Source organism: Aquarana catesbeiana, linkage group LG12 (assembly GCF_042186555.1).
Source record: "Aquarana catesbeiana isolate 2022-GZ linkage group LG12, ASM4218655v1, whole genome shotgun sequence".
NCBI lineage: Eukaryota > Metazoa > Chordata > Amphibia > Anura > Ranidae > Aquarana > Aquarana catesbeiana.
In genome coordinates this window covers 62,006,957-62,026,655 of record NC_133335.1, presented here as the reverse complement: position 1 = coordinate 62,026,655, position 19,699 = coordinate 62,006,957, and the positions used below count along the sequence as shown (strand labels likewise).

General features: G+C 45.6%; 1 protein-coding gene across 1 annotated transcript; it reads right to left on the bottom strand.

The window, feature by feature from the left end:
• Positions 1 to 11,564: 11,564 nt before the first annotated feature.
• LOC141114307 (keratin, type I cytoskeletal 19-like) lies at positions 11,565 to 17,562 on the bottom strand. Its single transcript, XM_073607915.1, has 8 exons — positions 16,908 to 17,562; positions 15,907 to 15,989; positions 15,622 to 15,778; positions 14,456 to 14,617; positions 13,093 to 13,218; positions 12,754 to 12,974; positions 12,525 to 12,541; positions 11,565 to 11,955 (listed from the first exon to the last, which is right to left on the bottom strand). Exons 1-8 carry the CDS (start codon positions 17,475 to 17,477, stop codon positions 11,858 to 11,860), a joined length of 1,434 nt encoding a protein of 477 aa, XP_073464016.1. The 5' UTR covers positions 17,478 to 17,562; the 3' UTR covers positions 11,565 to 11,857.
• Between the last annotated feature and the right edge of the window lie 2,137 nt (positions 17,563 to 19,699).

Here is a 19,699-nt window from a genome sequence, read left to right as displayed (position 1 = left end):
TTCCGCCACCACGCCTCCAAAATGCTAATGATTGTGACACACCTCTCTCCTATACCCCCTCCTCTTCTTCTTCCTCCATGGCCTCTTCCTCGGAACCAGCGGTGCTCCGTAGTCGTTCAAGGGGCTACGCAAGTACGCAGGCCAAAAGATGCCATGCGGTGCTTGAGCTGGTGTGCTTGGGGGACAGGAGCCACACTGGGGCAGAGGTTCTGTCAGCTCTGCAGGGGCAGGTTCAGAGGTGGTTGAAGCCACGCCAACTTAAGGCAGGAATGGTGGTTTGCGACAATGGCACCAACCTCCTCTCTGCCCTCCGACAGGGACAAATGACCCATGTGCCCTGTTTGGCTCACGTCCTTAACTTGGTGGTGCAGCGGTTCTTGGGCAGGTACCCGGGCTTACAGGATGTCCTGAGGCAGGCCAGGAAAGTCTGTGTGCATTTCCGCCGGTCATATAATGCCAGTGCTCGGCTGACGGACCTCCAAAAGGAGTTTAACCTGCCCAAGAACCGCCTAATCTGTGACATGCCCACCAGGTGGAACTCAACGTTGGCCATGCTGCAGCGGCTGCACACGCAGCAGAGGGCCATCAATGAGTACCTGTGCGACTATGGCACCAGGACAGGGTCAGGGGAGCTTGTTTTTTTTTCCCCACGCCAGTGGGCCATGATCAGGGATGCATGCACTGTCCTGTCACCATTTGAGGAGGCCACGAGGATGGTGAGCAGTGACAGTGCATGCATCAGTGACACTGTCCCCCTTGTCCACCTGTTGGAGCACACGCTGCGTGGAATAATGGACAGGGCACTTGAGGCAGAACAGAGGCAGGAAGAGGAGGACTTCCTTAGCTCTCAAGGCCCCCTTTATCCAGACAGTGTTCCTGCGTGCCCGCCGATCACACAGGAAGAGGACGAGGAGGAAGAGGAGGAGGAGGAGGAGGAAGATTGTGTCAGTATGGAGGTGGAGCCTGGCACTCAGCATCAGCAGCAGTCTTTAAGGGATCAGTCCCAAGAAACACATGGACTTGTACGTGGCTGGGAGGAGGTGGCTGCGGATCATGTCGTCCTTAGTGACCCAGAGGACTCCGGACCGAATGCCTCAGCAAACCTACGCTGCATGGCCTCCCTGATCCTGCAAAGCCTGCGTAAGGATCCTCGTATTCGTGGTATCAAGGAGAAGGACCAATACTGGCTGGCAACCCTCCTTGATCCACGTTACAAGGGTAAGGTTGCGGACCTTATCTTGCCATCGCAGAGGGAGCAGAGGATGAAACATCTTCGGGAGGCCTTGCAGAAAGGTCTGTGCAACGCGTTCCCAGAGACTGGGAGGTTACAAACTCCTGTTTCTGGACAACGTGTTGCTGAGGCTTCGGTCAGTCAAAGAAGGAGCGGTGGAGAAGGTGGCCGTCTGACCGATGCGTTCAGACAATTTTTTGGTCCGCAGCCCCAAGGTATGATCGGTTCCAGCAACCATCGCCAGCGTCTGTTTTACATGGTGCAGGAATACCTAGGGGCAAGATCAGACTTGGACACCTTTCCCACCGAAAATCCTCTGGGTTACTGGGTCTTGAGGATGGATCACTGGCCAGAGCTTGCACAGTATGCAATTGAGCTACTGGCCTGTCCTGCATCCAGCGTTCTTTCGGAACGCACATTCAGTGCTGCTGGAGGCGTGGTAACCGATCACAGGGTGCGTCTGTCCACTGACTCGGTCGATCGACTGACCTTCATAAAAATGAATGAGTCTTGGATCACCACCAGCTACCAAGCACCTGATGCTGATGTAACCGAATAATTTTTTTTGAAATCTCAGATCCCTTCAAAGACTGCCTATGCTGATGCTGAGTGACTATCCCTGAGTAATTATCCTCTTCCTCCTCAATCATCACGCTGATAGCTTGTAAGAACATTTTTGGTTCTGGGTGCCACCACCAGTGCCTAAGGCACAATTTTTCAGCCCCTGTTTAACAGGGGCGTGTAATTACGATTTTTGATGTAATACTTTGCAGTAGGGCTCGTTCCTGCATTCCAACTAGAGTGTCTGTGAGGGGTTGCAGTGTTGTGGCACCAGCACCAGTGCCTAAGGCCCAATTTTTCAGCCCTTGTTTAACAGGGGCGTGTAATTACAATTTTTGATGCAATACTTTGCAGCAGGGCTCGTTCCTGCATTCCAACTAGAGTGTCTGTGAGGGGTTGCATTGTTGTGGCACCAGCACCAGTGCCTAAGGCCTAATTTTTCAGCTCCTGTTCAACAGGGGCATGTAATTACAATTCTTGATCTAATATTTCACAGCAGAGCCCTGTGAGGGCTTACAGTGTTGTGGCCACAGCAACACCTAAGGCCCAAATTTCTGCTGAGTATATAGGGCAGGACCCTACTTTCAAACAACTAACTTACAAACAACTCCTACTTGCAAACGGAAGGAGACAACAGGAAGTGAGAATAAATCTACCCCTAGGAAGGGAAATTCTCTCCTGTAAGAGTTAATATGGGAAAAACATTTCTCCTTTCCACTGATGCTTTCCAATCCATTGGGACAAAAAGTGAGGTGAAATCTTCTGAAGAGGAGGAAAGACAGCAAAACAAATGTCACAGGGGTGATAACCCTTCCCTATGTTTTCCAAAAAGCTTAAAAAAGATTTTTTGGCTGGAGCTAAACACGTTAAAAATGTACCCGTTCAAAATTACAAAGAGATTCTACTTAACAACAAACCTACAGCCTGTATACTGCTGTTCAGAGTATATAGGGCCTGGTGGCCCCACACCTTTCCTTATTTTAATTTGGGTGCAGGGTTCCCCTTAATATCCATACAAGACCCAAAGGGCCTGGTAATGGACTGGGGGGTACCCATGCCGTTTGTCTCACTGATTTTCATCCATATTGCCAGGACCCGACATTACATTAAACCCGCAAGCAGTTTTAAATGAGATTTTTTCCTTTAAAAATGACATTTGGTGCAGGGACTGTTCTAAACACGGGAAACACGCGTCACTTTACAGGCATACTATAGACACCCCTCAGGTACGATATTTAAAGGAATATTTCACTTTTTTTTTTTTTACTTTAAGCATCATTAAAATCACTGCTCCCGAAAAAACGGCCGTTTTTAAAAGTTTTTTTTGCATTGATACATGTCCCCTGGGGTAGGACCCGGGTCCCCAAACCCTTTTTAGGACAATACCATGCAAATTAGCCTTTAAAATGAGCACTTTTGATTTCGAACGTTCGAGTCCCATAGACGTCAATGGGGTTCTAACGTTCGTGCGAACTTTCGATCCGTTCGCAGGTTCTGGTGCGAACCGAACCGGGGGGTGTTCGGCTCATCCCTACTCAGCAGAAAAGTCTATCAAATCCCCTGTCTCTGCAACTGGTGTCTGGGGATAAAGGTTCACCATCTCCTCTCCGTGGAACCCAGAAGATGCTATCAGTGCTGGGCAGAGGTTAGCAGAGCTCTTCCCTGTTGTCAGCACTTCAGGTTTGGGGACGGCAATCTTCAGATTTTCCACTGCCGATTCTCTGGCATTCTACTGGACAGGCACATTCCTCCATCCAAGATCATTCAATGCAGAAACAGGTTCATCAAGGTCAGTCAGCACTTGCTGCATCCGCCATAAGACTTCCGCCTCCATAGCTGCGGGTGCAGGTTGGCAAAGCACACCGTTACTCTGCCACATTGTCAACTCTTCAGCCAGGATTTCAGAGTTGTCAACTGGTATTTCCTGATAGTCCCAGGCAAAGGGAGCACCACCCTGCTGCTGAGCAGAGTCTAACAGCTGTTTGTAGGCGATCTCCAACTCCCATTCCTGAACGGCCAGAAACTCCAAATCTTCCAGTGTCCAGTGCACTTCTGAGACATTCAGTCTCCGCTCTCTGTGCTCCATTATTTCCTCCAAACGCCACTCCCGATCACTTCCAAAGTCAGGGTCCCTGGACAGCCTCCAGTATAACAATCCCAGGCCATCATAGTCAAAGCCTTCCGTGGGGCTGTCATCCGCTGTCCATGGGCACACTTGGGCTACATACCACTGGAGGGCTCTGTAGCTCTCGTCCAATCGCAATTCTGCCCGTATCAGCCTGCTTAACTCGGCTGTCCACTCCTGGTTCGGCTGTTCCCCCAAAAACAGCATTCGCACTTCATACTGCGACCAGTACCTTACATGGATGGAGGGGAGAACTTTTCCCTGGTGTCGCTGCTCACGGGCTAGCGCTTCCTTCCAGAGCTCACAGCGGACAGAATCAAACCATCCAAGCAGGACCTGCTCTGATACTGGTCCTCTGTGCTGTATCTCCTCTCGCAACCTCCTTCTGAATTCCTCATCCATGGTGGCTGGTATTTCTCCTCTCCTGCTATCCTGGTACCTTGGATCTAGGTGATGGTTTGGATGTGTTCACGGCAAGGAAGCACGATCCCACCATTCCCTCCACGGCTCTCAAGTAAGTCTTTCAGCGTGGCTCTCCTGCAGGCTGGTTTGGAGTGTCCCAGTAACTGGAGAGCAAATCCCACGGCTGCCGACCAATGTAACGAGCCCCTTTGCTTGCTCGGTTCCACTCTCCCGACACTCCTCTGCAGCTATAGAATCAGATTGCAACGTCTGATGGTTCGGTCATCCAATGCTCCGGGATTAGAACTTCAGCTATGTGCCGTTCTAACCCAGTTGTGATAGCTCAGAACAAACACCAGGCAGGCTGTATGTAAGTTCAAACAGGAATCTATCTTTATTGACAAAATACAGGCTTTTATACACTCAAAGTGGAGGTGCAGACCTCCTGCTCATATTACTCTAACAATACAGCTGTAACCTAATTAACCTAATTAACATGAGCTAATTAACTAATCCCTTTAGACAGCCTAGATGACTGGCCGTCTTGTAGTTCAGAAAGTCCAATCAACATTATCACAATCAACATAGACTCTTCTTCACACAATAGCAGAGTTAATTAACACAAATAACAATGGGGATCTAATGACTCTTAGATCCCATAGTAGACTTATTTACAATACACATTTTAGCAGACAATAGACAGACAGGTGTTGGAATTTACATCAGCATCTCCTAACCAGGGCCGGATTTGCCACAAGGCCACCGAGGCCAGGCCTCGGGGCGGCAGTGGTGTAGGGGCGGCGCCGCTCCTGCAGCGACTTCGCGGCCGCCCCTCCTTTCGTGCTGCCCATTAAAGTCTATTATGGGCACCAGTGCCCATAGAAAAGATCGGGCGGGCGGGGCGGCGCATGCGCAGTAGCGTGATTGCGCCGCCCGGCGCCATTTTTGAAAAAATCGAGAGTAGCTAGTAATGTTAGCGGTGCAGCGGCGGGGGAGAGAGATGACATCTCTCATTGCCCGCACCGCTGTTCCGCCCTCCTCCTTCTGATGCAGGCAGCATGGCAAGGGACATCCCAATCTGGTGGCAAGTGACATCCCCATCTGGTGGCAGGCATAGTGGCAAGTGACATCCCCATCTGGTGGCAGGCAGCGTGGCAAGAGACATCCCCATCTGGTGGCAGGCATGGTGGCAAGTGACATCCCCATCTGGTGGCAGGCAGCGTGGCAAGAGACATTCCCATCTGGTGGCAGGCAGCTTAGCAAGTGACATCTCCATCTGATGGCAGGCAGCGTGGCAAGTGACATCCCCATCTGGTGGCAGGCATGGTGGCAATTGACATCCCCATCTGGTGGCAGGCATGGTAGCAAGTGACATCCCCATCTGGTGGCAGGCAACGTAGCAAGTGACATCTCCATCTGGTGGCAGGCAGCGTGGCAAGTGACATCCCCATCTGGTGGCAGGCAGCGTGGCAAGTGACATCCCCATTTGGTGGCAGGCATGGTGGCAAATGACATCTCCATCTGGTGGCAGGCAGCGTAGCAAATGACATCCCCATCTGGTGGCAGGCAGCGTAGCAAGTGACATCTCCATCTGGTGGCAGGCATAGTGGCAAGTGACATCCCCATCTGGTGGCAGGCATAGTGGCAAGTGACAAGAGATGGTGGCAAGTGACACGCTCAGGGCTCCCAATGATTCTGCATTATGGTGAGTTGAACTATTTCAGTTTATATTACAATGTAATGATAGAAATAATGTGTTTCAATCATCCTGACACCATAACAACCATGGTGCCGGGGTTGATTGAAGCACTAACACCAACCATTGCCTTGAAAATTTGCCTGCGAAAAATCCTTACCCCTCGCGCGCTTACCCTGAAGTATTTTTAGTCTGTACAATTAAAGCCAGTTATTTTCAGTCTTCTCATGTATGGAGATATGTTTTTAATTGATCTATTGTAGAAGTCATCGATAAAGGACGTGGTGTGTGGGGGGGGGGGGGCGGCATTGAAGGACCCGGCCTTGGGGCGGCAAAGGGAGTAAATCCGGGCCTGCTCCTAACAGTATCTGTCCCAGCATTATGAATCAGCCACTATTCTAATATGGCAAATCCAGGGTCCCCAGACATACAGCTCACAAAGAGCACCGTTCCCCCAAATGCAGGGGCCCCCGATCGATCGGCAAGAGGCTAGCATACAGTCCCCTCCAAAAGTCTCTTTTCCGGCTAGGTCTGTCACACCACTCAATGTTTTATTTTCTGTGCTACAAGGGAGAGAAACAGGCACATGCAATGCTCAGCACAATTATTTAAAAAACAAAATGAAACTCTTCTATTGCATATGTTTTTCACCCTACCTTAAAGAACTTCACAAAATAGTCAGTAGCTATTAGCAAAAAGCAACTGTTGAGACAATAAACACTTTGGTAAGAAATATATAGTGTAAAATATAGCATCAAGAGTACAGTAGTCAAAGAGCAGTGGTGGGAGCAGAGGGTGCAGGCCGCACCCTGGTGACACCCGCCAGAGGGTGACACACTGCACTGGATTGAGAGAGGTGCTGTGGCTTTCCCCTTTTCCTCCTTCCCCTGGGCCCTCTGGTATCTCTGCTGTTGCTGCTGTGTCTCCTTAGCTCCCCGCAATGTTCGGGGAGGGAGGAGGAGAAAGAATTGTGAGGCAGACAGCTCTGGGGTCCTATAGCCCAGTGCCCTCATGTCCTCCGGGGAACAGGCACTGCAATCGCCTATTATTGTGACAGGCAGGTGGGAAGAGATGCCAGCTGCCTATCACAATTACACTTCTCAGAGCTGACGGAGCCCAAGCTCCTCCACACTGACAGTATATCCACAACAGGAGGAGGAGCCTAGATGAAGGGAAATTTGTGTGGACAGAGCCACGCTGATCTTAGGTATGTAAATGTAGGGAGGGGAGATATACACGGGAGGGGGTTACTTTAGGAGGATTGCACAGGGTGGGGGTTACATTTGGGTGATTGCACTAGGGGGTTTACATTAGGGGGATTGCACGGGGGAGGGTTACATTAGGGGGATTACATGGGGGGGTTACATTAGGGGGATTACACGGGGGGGGTTACATTAGGGGGATTACACGGGGGGGTTACATTAGAGGGATTGCACGGGGGTTATATTAGGGGGATTACAAAGGGGGGGTTACATTAGGGGATTGCACGGGGGGTTACATTAGGGGGATTATACAAGGGAGGTTACATTAGGGGGATTATACAGGGGGGGTTACATTAGGGGGATTACATGGGGGAGGGTTACATTAGGGGGATTACACGGGGGGTTACATTAGGGGATTACACAGGGGGGTTACATTAGAAGGATTACACGGGGGGGTTACATTAGGGGAATTACACAGGGGTTTACATTGGGGGGATTACACGGGGGGTTACATTAGGGGGATTACACGGGGATTTACATTAGGGGATTGCACGGGGGGGTTACATTAGGGGGATTCCATGGAGGGAAGGTTACATTAGGGGGATTACACAGGGGGGGTTACATTAGGGGGATTACACAGGGGGGTTACATTAGGGGGATTACACGGGGGGGGTTATATTAGGGGGATTACACAGGGGGGTTACATTAGGGGGATTGCACAGGGGGGGATACATTAGGGGGATTGCACAGGGGGGGTTATATTAGGGGGTTTGCAAAGGGGGGTTACATTAGGGGGATTGCACAGGGGGGGGTTACATTAGGGGGATTGCACAAGGGGGTTTACATTGGGGGGATTGCAGGGGTGTTACATTAGGGAGATTGCAGGGGGTTTATAATAGGGGGATTATACGGGGGGGGTTACATTAGGGGCATTACACAGGGGAGGGTTACATTAGGGGGATTATACAGGGGGGTTACATTAGGGGGATTACACATGGGGGTTACATTAGGGGGATTACACGGGGGGGTTGCATTAGGGGAATTACACAGGGGTTTACATTGGGGGGATTACACGGGGGGGTTACATTAGGTGGATTACACAGGGTTTACACTAGGGGAATTGCACGGTGGGTTACATTAGGGGGATTACTTCGGGGGAGGGTTACATTAGGGGGATTACACAGGGGGGTTACATTAGGGGGATTGCACAGGGGGGGTATATTAGGGGTATTGCAAAGGGGGTTACATTAGAGGGTTGCACGGGGGGGGTTACATTAGGGGGATTGCACAGGGGGGTTTACATTGGGGGGATTGCAGGGGGTTTATAATAGGGGGATTATACAGGGGGATTACATTAGGGGGATTACACAGGGGAGGGTTACATTAGGGGGATTACAAGGGGGGGCTACATTAGGGGGATTACACGGGGGGTTACATTAGGGAGATTACACAGGGGGGTTACATTAGGGGGATTACACGGGGGGTTACATTAGGGGAATTACACGGGGGTTTACATTGGGGGATTACACAGGGGGATTACACGGGGGTTTACATTAGGGAGATTGCATGGGGGGGTTACATTAGGGGGATTACAAGGGGGGAGGGTTACATTAGGGGGATTACACAGGGGGCTCAGTGACCGGGAGGGTGACGCCAAATTTTACCGCACCAGATGACAGCAACCCTAGTGACGCCACTGTCAACGAGTATATTATATACAGCCCAGTGTACAGCGTGCAGTGGTCAGGAGTATGAAATGTACAACAAGCGTACATAGTACATGGCTCAGGAGTGTATAACATGCAGAGCAAAGGGTTCAGCAGTGAGTAGTGCAAAGAGAGGGCTCAGAACCCCAGTACAGAGCTCTCCCTCCAGACCCAACCGGTACAGACCCCCCTTCTAACTCCCCCACCAGTACAGTTTCTTTCACTTTTGGTGATAATGGTCATCAGGACAAAAAGAGAGGGGAAATCTCCCTTATGGGGACGAATAGAGAGTAATAAAAACCTGACGTGTTCTAATCCCTCTCTGCTCGATCAAGAGGAGTATGGAGTGTATGGTGGTGGGTAGTATGTGCAGGAAAGACGTGCGGAGTGTATGGAGGTGGATAGTATGTGCAGGAGAGGAGTGCAGAGTTTATGGAGGAGAGTGGTATGTGCAGGAGAGGAGTGCGGAGTGTATGGAAGTGGATAGTTTGTGCAGGAGAGGAGTGTGCAGCATATGGAGGTAGGTAGTATGTGCAGGAGAGGAGTGCGGAGTGTATGGAGTTGAGTGGTATGTCCAGGAGAGGAGGGCGGAATGTATGGAGGTGGGTAGTATGTGCAGGAGAGGAGTGCGGAGTGTATGGAGGTGAGTAGTATGTGCAGGTGAGGATTGCGGCGTGTATGGAGGTGATTAGTATGTGCAGGAGAGGAGTGTGCAGCGTATGGAGGTAGGTAGTGTGTGCAGGAGAGGAGTGCGGAGTGTATGGAATTGAGTGGTATGTCCAGGAGTGGAGGGGGGCGGAGTGTATGGAGGTGGGTAGTATGCGCAGGAGAGGAGTGCGGAGTGTATGGAGGTGAGTAGTATGTGCAGGAGAGGAGTGCGGAGTGTATGGAGGTGAGTAGTATGTGCAGGAGAGGAGTGCGGAGTGTATGGAGGTGGGTAGTATGTGCAGGAGAGGAGTGCAGCATGTATGGAGGTGGGTAGTATATGCAGGGAGAGGGGTATGGAGTGTATGTAAGTGGGTAGTATGTGCAGGTGAGGAGTGCGGAGTGTACAGCCTTGGGTATTATGTGCAGGATTGTCCCAGTAGGGCAGTGGATGGTGTCAGTAGTTCTTAATTTTTATTATTATTATTTTTTAATTATTTTTTTACAATTAGGGGGGGGGGAGTTATGAGGCAGTAGACGGTGTCAGTAGGGCAGAGGTTGGGGTCAGTAGGGCAGTGGATGGTGTCAGTAGTTTTTTAATTTTTATGTATTTATTTTTTACAAATTAATTTGTTTTTAATTTTTTTTTACAATGCTTTTTTTTTTGGGGGGGGGGGTTAGGGCAGTGGAGAATGTTGGCAGGGCAGGGGATGGGGTTGTCAGTAGTTTTTTTATTTTATTTTTTACAATTTAATTTTTTTTTTATCAGCCTTGTTGGTGGGCTTTGTTGAGATATCAGGGGTCTAAACAGACCCCTGACATCTCCCCTTTGAGACAGATAAGGGGACTGAGGACACAGATTCCCCGGGCCCTTTCTCAGCAGCCTCAGCATTGAAGATGAATGGACAGGAGACAGCAGCTCCTGTTCATTCATAAACTGAAGCATAGTTATACACAGCTTACTCTGCTTAGTTATCACAGGACACATGAGTGATCGGTAGAGAACGCTCTCTATGTCCAATTCACAAAAGAAAGGGGCCGGTAAATGACATATTTACTGGCCCCTTCCTCAGCTCTCCATCGTGACGCAACCCCCGACATCCGGCGGGAGAGGAGGGAAGCCGGCTGCGGTGGGACGAGGGGGGGTGGAGAAGGAGTACACAGTGGGCCGTGGGAGAAGGGGGGTGGAGGAGAACAGGGGGCAGAGGAGAACGGAGGCAGAGGAGGAGGACACAGAGAACAGCCGGGGATGATCGGTGCGGCGGGAGGGACAGCTGTAAGCACCGATAGCCATGGTATGGAGAGGAGAAGTGACTGTCAAGCCATGCAGGGAGATCGGTGCTTACAGCTGTCTCTCCCACCGCACCGATCATCCCCAGCTGTAAACCAGGGGACCATCCATGTGTGCAGGGTGGGTCTCAGTGGGCCCCACCCCCCTTGGGGCCCGTGTGCAGTGAACACCCTGCACCCATGGATGATACGCCACTGCAGCTACCTCTATATTCCACTCTCAGAAGAAACAAAGGCACACAGTAACAGGTTCCTCTTGACTTTTGCCCTTTTTATAGACTAAGGCTGGCCACATACTGATCGAAATTCAAGCAGTCCAACAGGGGCTTAATGTAATCAGGGGCTTAATCAGCTTCTGGGCTCCCTCACTTGACAGAAGAGGACATGTTGGAAAATCATCGATGAAAATTCATCGCTCAGCTTCTGCAGCCAATCAGTAGCAGCCACTGATCATTGGAAGTCATATGCAGGTGGCATACAGGGATCAGAGTTTTTGGACAGTTCAGAGTTTTAAAAAGAATTTGATACAGTCATAGAAAAAGGTTTCTGAAACTTTCAGCTGAAGCTGTTGTATGGCCCAGGAAAAACAAACCCAGAGACAAAAATAAAATAATAAATGAAAAGAGCAGATTGTCTCATTAACCACTTTTAGTACCATACAAGTCATCATTACTATTAACAAATAAAACAAACAGGCAAAAAAAAGTGCATGAAAAAGCTGAAAATTTTATTAGTTAAAAGAGATAAAAAAGAGGCCTCAAGAAGTAGCATGAAAATTACAGTGCAGACATTATAAGGGTAAAGGATCTAGCACAATATATCAATGATTGATGGCTTTCATTTATCCAATGGTCGATGTCTTGGAGATCAGATATAGTCTTTATGGTATTTCAGTGGTTCTGCAGTGTTAAAAGGGGGATCAGTAACTGTAGAACATGTTAGAATACATGCATCATCTTTTCAATCAGACATGTGCTAGATTTGGAACCCTGTATTTCATTAGTACTTTGCAGGCTGGACTTTTTCACTTGAAGAAATAACTTTTCCATCATAGGTTTCCTCAATGATGGTGCGGACTTGACGTGTGGTTTGAGGGCCTGAAATGAAAAAATACTATCAAGCACTGGCTAGCTTGAATGGAAGAAATAATTTTACTGTAGCTATTATATTAAAAAGGATGGGTAATCCAAAGAACTGTTAAGATAGCCATACACTAGTAGATTTTCTAACAAATGATAGTACATTTGACGGCTTAACAAATGATGTTCGAAAGTACTTCAAAATTAAATTTGCTCTTAACCTTCAGCTTTGGTATGAATGGACTTTACCGAACAAACCACTTTCTCTGGTAGAAACTCGTTTGTTCAAAAAAAATTTCCATTCTGCCGCTGTGCATGAACAACTGCTTAGCCCCCATTCTTCTCCCACTCAATTAGCTGCTGGCCAAATAAAAACACATTCTCTGACATTTATTGACAGCTAGATGGAGGTTTGCTGTGCCCAGGTCTACAGAAAAATGGGTCAAGATACCAATACTTATATGACCAAATTTACTATAAGTAAATAATATTTGTTAACTGTAATATCATACTGTATTTTAGAGTTTGTCCCTGTTTCCACTCACAAAGGAATCTGTTATTTAGAAGTTATCTTGGATTGTACTTACTTTCTTTGTAGGGAATTCTGTTGGGAGAAAAAGAGAAGAAAAAAAAAATAAGAATTGAACAAGCCAGGATAGTTTTGAGAACATTGACATTTTACAATTTCAGATTGATGAGGGCAGTTATAAATTATAATGCTTATATTTGGGATGGCAATGATGAAGATACATTCTTTAATAGCTACTGTTGTCTTTAGTTATTGTTGCTCCTCATTATCTGTAGATTTCCACTTACTTGACATCTTCTCCCTCCAGGAGGCGTCTGTAGGTGGCGATTTCCTGTTCAAGACGGGTCTTGACGTCCATGAGGATTTTGTATTCATAGCTCTGTCGTTCCATATCTGACCGCAGCTCGCCAAGCTGAGCTTCTACACTGCTGATAAGATCCTGTATCTGGGAGAGCTGTACGCAGTATCGGCCTTCTGTGTCTGCTAAGGTACCTTCCAATGCTGATTTCTATAATAGGGGAACAAATATATTTGAGTTATATACTGCTTCCATTTAGTGTGTGAAACAATGATGAAATAATTTTTTGAGTGAATAGGTATGAGAAACATTTGAACAGAGGTCTTACCATACTTAGCTGGGTCTGAAGTTCGATCTCTAAGCTTTGAAGTGTACGTTTGAGGTCGGTGATTTCTGTTTTGCTGGAGTGGATCTGTTCACTGTGGTTTGCAACTTCTCTGTTCAGTTCTTCTGTCTGTCAGGTTGAAATAAACATTGAACATGTTATTGGCTTTGTCCTCAGTCTGAAACAACTTTTTTTAAACTGGATTACTTTTAAACCTAGGGTTCCTCCCAAGGTCACTAAGAGTTCCTGCCCGATAGTGCCTGCATAGTACCAGTGATGATGTCCTTGGCCAAACTCTTGGCCTGTGGAGCTCTTCCTTTCGTGCTTTAGTAAGTAACCGCTGACTTTAATTATCTTTTTTTCAGCTGTCTCTGAAAGGAACATTCTTCTCGCAGACTACCAATGCAACTGGATATTATTCTTCCCACTGACCACCTATGTAAAGAGACCCTTTTCTCACTGGCCTCTAATTTAAGAGGGACTTTCTCCACTAGCTACTAATGTAAGAAGACACTTCTCACACTCAACACCAATGAAGACCTCTTGAGCCCCTATAGGGAAAGAGAGCCTTGACTGAAGGGGGCATGGCCAGGTTCTGGGCGTAGACAGTGGGTGAGTGGTCACCCAAGATTGGTTAAAGTTATGGGGAATGGGCTGGGCCTGAGCTGACAAAAAGTATTGCCCCAGGGAATTCTGGGCCTTTTGAAGAAACGTGGCTGGAAGAGCTGCCCACCCTCCAGCCCCCTTTTTCTTGATGGTATATCACAGCTTGCTGCAGTTTCTCGACCTTGCCAGCATTAAAAGTTGCTGTAATGGGCTATGCCCTTGATTGGAATTTGGAAGTAGGGCTGTCTGTCCAGCACTTATGGTAAGGACAGGCCCCTTTTGGAATTCAAATAGTTAATGTTAAAGCGTGCTCACGGTACAACTGTGACTGGCACTGGTTTAAAGTGTTCACATGTTCTGTGTTGGAATTTAAATAAAGCTGTGGCCTTGCCCTTTCCAACCTAATGGTTGTAAGCGTGTTTTCTTATATGAGGTGAGGACAAGGGTGGGGGTTTATCCCATTATGTTTAAAGTTGGTTCGTGCCTAGGCCCATTGCGCCTCAGCAGTCACGCAGGAGTACACTACAAGTTTCACAGAGTTTGCTTGTTTTTAGCCACTATTTGTTTAATTTGTACAGAAACAGCAAAAATTCTACATTAAAATACAGAAATTAATGATTATTTTTTTATATTTTATTTTTATATCTAGATATGAAAATATGGACAATTCTTTAAGGGTTCTTCCAGGATAATTAGGTCAGGAACAGGCTAGTTTTAGTAATATTGCTACAAAATTACCCGTATTGCACTACTGTCTTACCCTCTTGAAGTACCATTCTTCAACTTCCTTTCGGTTCTTTTCAGCCAGATTTTCATACTGGCCTCTCATTTCAGCCAAGATCTTGCTCAGGTCATTAGCTGGGGCAGCATCCATTTCCACATTGACAGTGCCACGAACTTGTCCACGCAGGGCATTCATCTCCTGTACACAAGCATTTTTATTTTAGAAAGTGACTATTAGAAGGAGATAATGTGAAAGTCTGTAATTGTATCTAATTTTACACATCATATGTTGTTTTATTTACATATAGGATGACTAGCATAACTCTAATGCAGTGGTCATTTATTTCATTTCTGAGATAAGGATTTGGGTGGAAGGAGATAATATGAGTTAGGGCATCCAAAACTGAAAGTATATTCTTTTCAATGATTTCTAAAGCTTGCCATAGATGGATCAAAATTGGTTCGGAAAGTTCATAAGGAACTGGTTGAATTTTGATCCACCAGGTGGTGGCCAGCTGGCTGAACGAAAAGTGATCCAGGTATGGCCAACCTAGGACATACATGTAAAAAGGATTAGCATCATATAAATAATGTTTTCCCAGTGTCCTAATTATTTCAAACACTTGTCTATGTATAATTCATAATTACCCTTGAACATAGAGGCAGCCAAATTTGCTCATTACAAATGTAGGCTGTGCTTCCTGCTTTGAAGCACTACACAATGGTTTACTACACAATGGTTTACGGTTTACTGCTCCTTTTGTCAATAAAAATAAGAGTCAGCTGACTCATTAAAAACAATACACTCCTTATGTAGAAGAAATCTTGTCTCAGCAGTTCTTAAGTTAGGATGTGTGATTTCAAGTTCCTCATTTGCATTGTCTAGCAACTAATTTTCAAATCTGAATAATTATTACAATAACAGCAATATGAAAGAACACACAAGTAAAATGTGAAATTCAATTAAAAGGTAGGCATTATAGCAAAATCGCTATTATAATTCAACACATTTTATGGTTCCCATAAAAGCTGTTGAAACCATGTATATCTTTGGGAGGCCATGGGGCAGACAAGAGTGCATTTAAAGGATATTTCCTCTAAAACCAGCTAGTGTCCAAAAGGCAAAAAGCAAGTGAGGTAGCCTTTCTACACAAACTCATTCTTCTCAAGGATACCTGGATACATAGCTTTTATTAAACATACCTCTTCATGGTTCTTCTTCAAGTAGGCCAACTCTTCCTTTAAGCTTTCAATCTGGAGCTCCAGATCAGACCTGGTTAGAGTCAGTTCATCCAGAACTTTGCGAAGGCCATTGATATCAGCCTCAACATTCATTCTCAGGGAATGTTCAGTTTCATACCTAAATAAAATGAGAACATTAAAAGTTCACCTAATGTTGTGATATTGGTATAAATGTTATCATGGTGTTTCTTGTAATTGCTCAATGTTAGTGTCTTTTGTGCATCCAAACTAGGACCACATTCTTACTTGGTTCTGAAGTCATCAGCGGCGAGTTTGGCATTGTCAATCTGCAGGACCACGCTGGCATTATCCACAGTAACATTCTGGATCTATGAAATGTAAAATACAAAAACATTGGGCTATTTTCTATCTCTTATGACTAAAATCAGCTTTTTTTAACAATAACATGGTGGGAAAAAAATAGTGTTGTGCATTATTCAAAAGCATCCAATCACAGTCACATTCAGACAAGTGAAAGCTGATTTCAGATTGGTCAATATGGGTTACTATTGCACCACATAACTGCTTTTTTTTTTTTTTTTTTTAGTAAATATTGGCATTTGAATATAGCATAAATATACAGTGTATCAGTACTTTAATGTACTTATAATTTAATATAGGCCCTGTACAAAATGGGTGCAAGCCAGCTTGCATGTCTCACATTGATTGCATCATCAGTGTGAGTCATTAGTAGAATGATGTCATCGTTTTGAGCATATACATGGTGGAAAGTTGTACAATCACAAATATTCCACTTTTACAAATGAGATACATAATGCTAAATAGTTAGGTAAAGTAATTCCTAAACTAAGTAGACTGTTTTATTGTATTGGCATATACAGTATGTGTTACAATGATGTTTACTCTGAGATTATTATATTGTGCTAGATTAATGTCTTGTCTTTTTTTACGTTTTCTGTGTTTTGTATGACTGTAATAGCCATTTGCTTTTGAGAATAAATAAGGCAAGGGGAACACAATAATCCTTCAGACAATGTAAAATAGTAAAGCACTTGCCATTAACAATAACAATAGCAATAATAGTGAAAATTACCCCCTAACGCTTTGCAAAGAGAGATAATGGTGTGAAAAATAAAAAAAAAGAATGGGTTGGTTGCTTTGAGTTGGATGTTTCACATCATAAATAATTATTTTTTTCCACATGCAAGTTTTGCACAGGAATGCCTATATAACGGTTCATATCTGAACAGTGGGTGTAAATAGTAATGTAGTGAACCTTCTCTTACCTTGTTACGAAGATCCTCAATAATTTTGTAGTATTGGCTGTAGTCATGAGATTGGCTGGGGACTTGCTTCTCATACCACTGCCTGATTTTGATCTCCAGCTCAGAATTAGCCTCTTCCAGAGAGCGCACCTTGTCCAGGTAGGAGGCCAGACGGTCATTCAGGTTCTGCATGGTTTCCTTCTCCCCTCCAGCCAAGAGACCATCTCCACCTCCAAATCCACCTCCAAATCCACCTCCAAATCCACCTCCAAATCCACCTCCAAATCCACCTCCAAGTCCACCTCCATAGCCATAACCGAAGTTAGATGAGTAGCTGCCACCGTAACCACTACCTACACCACCTAGTCCACCACCTAGTCCGCCACCTTGTCCACCACCATAGCAGCTACCAAGACCACTACCCCCAGAAGACACCACCCTTGAGATGGAGACGTTTCTGCCACCACTACCTCCGTGAATGCTAGGTGCCCTGTAGCTACCCATGGACACTCTGCTTGAACCACCACCTAACCCCAAGCCACTTGAGGATCCTGATGATGAATAGGTTTGCTTCACGTTGTATGAGCTCATGATGAAACTCTAATGTCTGTCTTTTTCTATGTGCTACCTGATGTTATGGTTGAGTGTAAGAAACCCAGACTTTCTATCCTTGACTTTATACCAAGAAACGTGGGCGTGATTTCCTCTTAAGGATGGGTTCCTCGTAAGAGTCATCAGCTTTAATTCGCGTGCCAACTTCGTGAGAGAAGCCGGATTCATAATTACCTCACTGGTCTGAGAGAATAACCCAGAGGTGTCTCATACCCCCCTCCCCTATCTCTTCTTACTTTAAAACTTTCTTACACAAAACTCTTTTACATATACGGGAGGAGGCATTGTCTGTGTGTGCTCTGCTAGCTTCTAAAACAAAAGGTCTGATTCACTTTGAGTCAGGGAGGATCCTGGCTTCAGGCTATGCATTTGACATTCCTGTACACTTAACCAGGTAAAACTGTATTGTCACCCCTCCCTACTCGGAAAATATGGGAATGTAGTTGAAATGAGAGATTTTGTTGTTCAAGACAATTCACTCCTCCATTTTTGGTTCTGTTAACCCTCAAGGCCCACATGACAATAAGAGTATCAGCCATGTCAAGGACAGTATCAGATATCAAGCATTACAGTAGAACCCAGATGATATTTAGATTTTTTTATTTTATTTAAACACTGTATATCACATAATACCTTTTTTTTAATCTTTGCTTGCATCTACTGCAACTTTTTTCAGCAACTTCCTGTCTACATGCACTCGCTATAGCCTCAGTTGAACATCATTCCTTTAGAATGGATTCCTTATAGTGACCGCACTGGACCATACCTGAGTAATGTGTCTTAGTAATGGAACTTATGGTCTCCACTAGGCATGCATTTAACAGATTGACAAGACACGATAACAACTCAGAGACAGTTGTCACCCTATAACAGGAAGTTGCTAAACATGGACCTTCATGTCAGGACCACCAGGTGTTATTTTAGTGAAAGCTGTACATACAGTACGGTATAAAAAATTATTGCATTTACTTTTACATCTTCATGAATAAATCCACTGAATAACAAAATATTGTTGACATACCAAATGTAAATTACTTGTTTGACAGTGTCACTTTTTTCACTATTATTATTGTACTGTTACTATTGTGCTGTACAGTTCAATAAGTTCAGTATACACATTTAATAGCACTGCTGTCAATAATGTGAATATTGCTACTAATAATAATATAATAATACTCTAATTTAAGATACCATCCCAGCAGAAAACATACACATGGAAGGACTACAGCAATGGCATTTATAATATACACTCACTGGCGACGTTATTGGGTACATCTGTTCATTTGCTAATCAGCCAATCACATGGCAGCAACTCAATGCATTTAGGCATCTAAACGTGGCAAAAACGACTTGCTGAAGTTCAAACCAAGCATCAGAATGGGGAAGAAAGGGGATTTAAGTGACTTAGAACATGGCATGGTCGTTGGTGCCAGACGGGCTGGTCTGAGTATTTCAAAAACTGCTGATCTACTAGGATTTTTATGCACAACCATCTCTAGGGTTTACATAGAATGGTCCGAAAAGAGAAAATATCCAGTGAGTGGCAGCTGTGTGGATGAAAATGCCTTGTTGATGTCAGAGGAGAATGGGCAGACTGGTTCGAGACGATAGAAAGGCAACAGCAACTAGAATAACCACTCGTTACAACCAAGCTATGCAGAATACCATCTCTGAACTCACACACATCGCACCTTGAAGGAGATGGGCTACAGCAGCAGAAGACTACACCGGGTGCCACTCCTGTCAGCTAAGAACAAGAAACTGAGGCTACAATTCGCACAGGCTCGCTAAAATTGGACAATAGAAGATTGCAAAAACATTGCCTGGTCTGATGAGTCTGGATTTCAGCTGCGATGTTCAGATGGTAGGGTCAGAATTTGGCATAAACAACATGAAAGCATGGATCCATCCTGCCTTGTATCAATGGTTCAGGCTGGTGGTGGTGTTGTCGGTTTGAATGGATGGATACCCTTTACTAAAGTGTATTTAACCCCAAACTTGTTTTTTGGGGGATTTAGTTACAGTAGGTAATGTTTAAAACCCTGTTTGGAACTTTTTTTTGCCATCTATGTCCTATTGAAGAGGTATCCCATTATACCTATCCCTGGCCTAGACAAAGCAGGAAAGTAAAGAAAAGCCCATCTTAGATAGGTATCCCCAGTGAAGACTTCCCCTCAGTTTCAGTTCTTCCTGAAATTTCT

What these genes read in the sequence shown, in the direction of transcription:
- LOC141114307 (XM_073607915.1), bottom strand. Translation starts at nt 17,477, where the DNA reads ATGAGCTCATACAACGTGAAGCAAACCTATTCATCATCAGGATCCTCA. An exon ending in GCTGATGACTTCAGAACCAA is followed by an intron (nt 15,779 to 15,906) that starts GTAAGAATGTGG and finishes CATTTTATTTAG; the next exon opens with GTATGAAACTGAACATTCCC. An exon ending in TGAAGAAGAACCATGAAGAG is followed by an intron (nt 14,618 to 15,621) that starts GTATGTTTAATA and finishes GCTTGTGTACAG; the next exon opens with GAGATGAATGCCCTGCGTGG.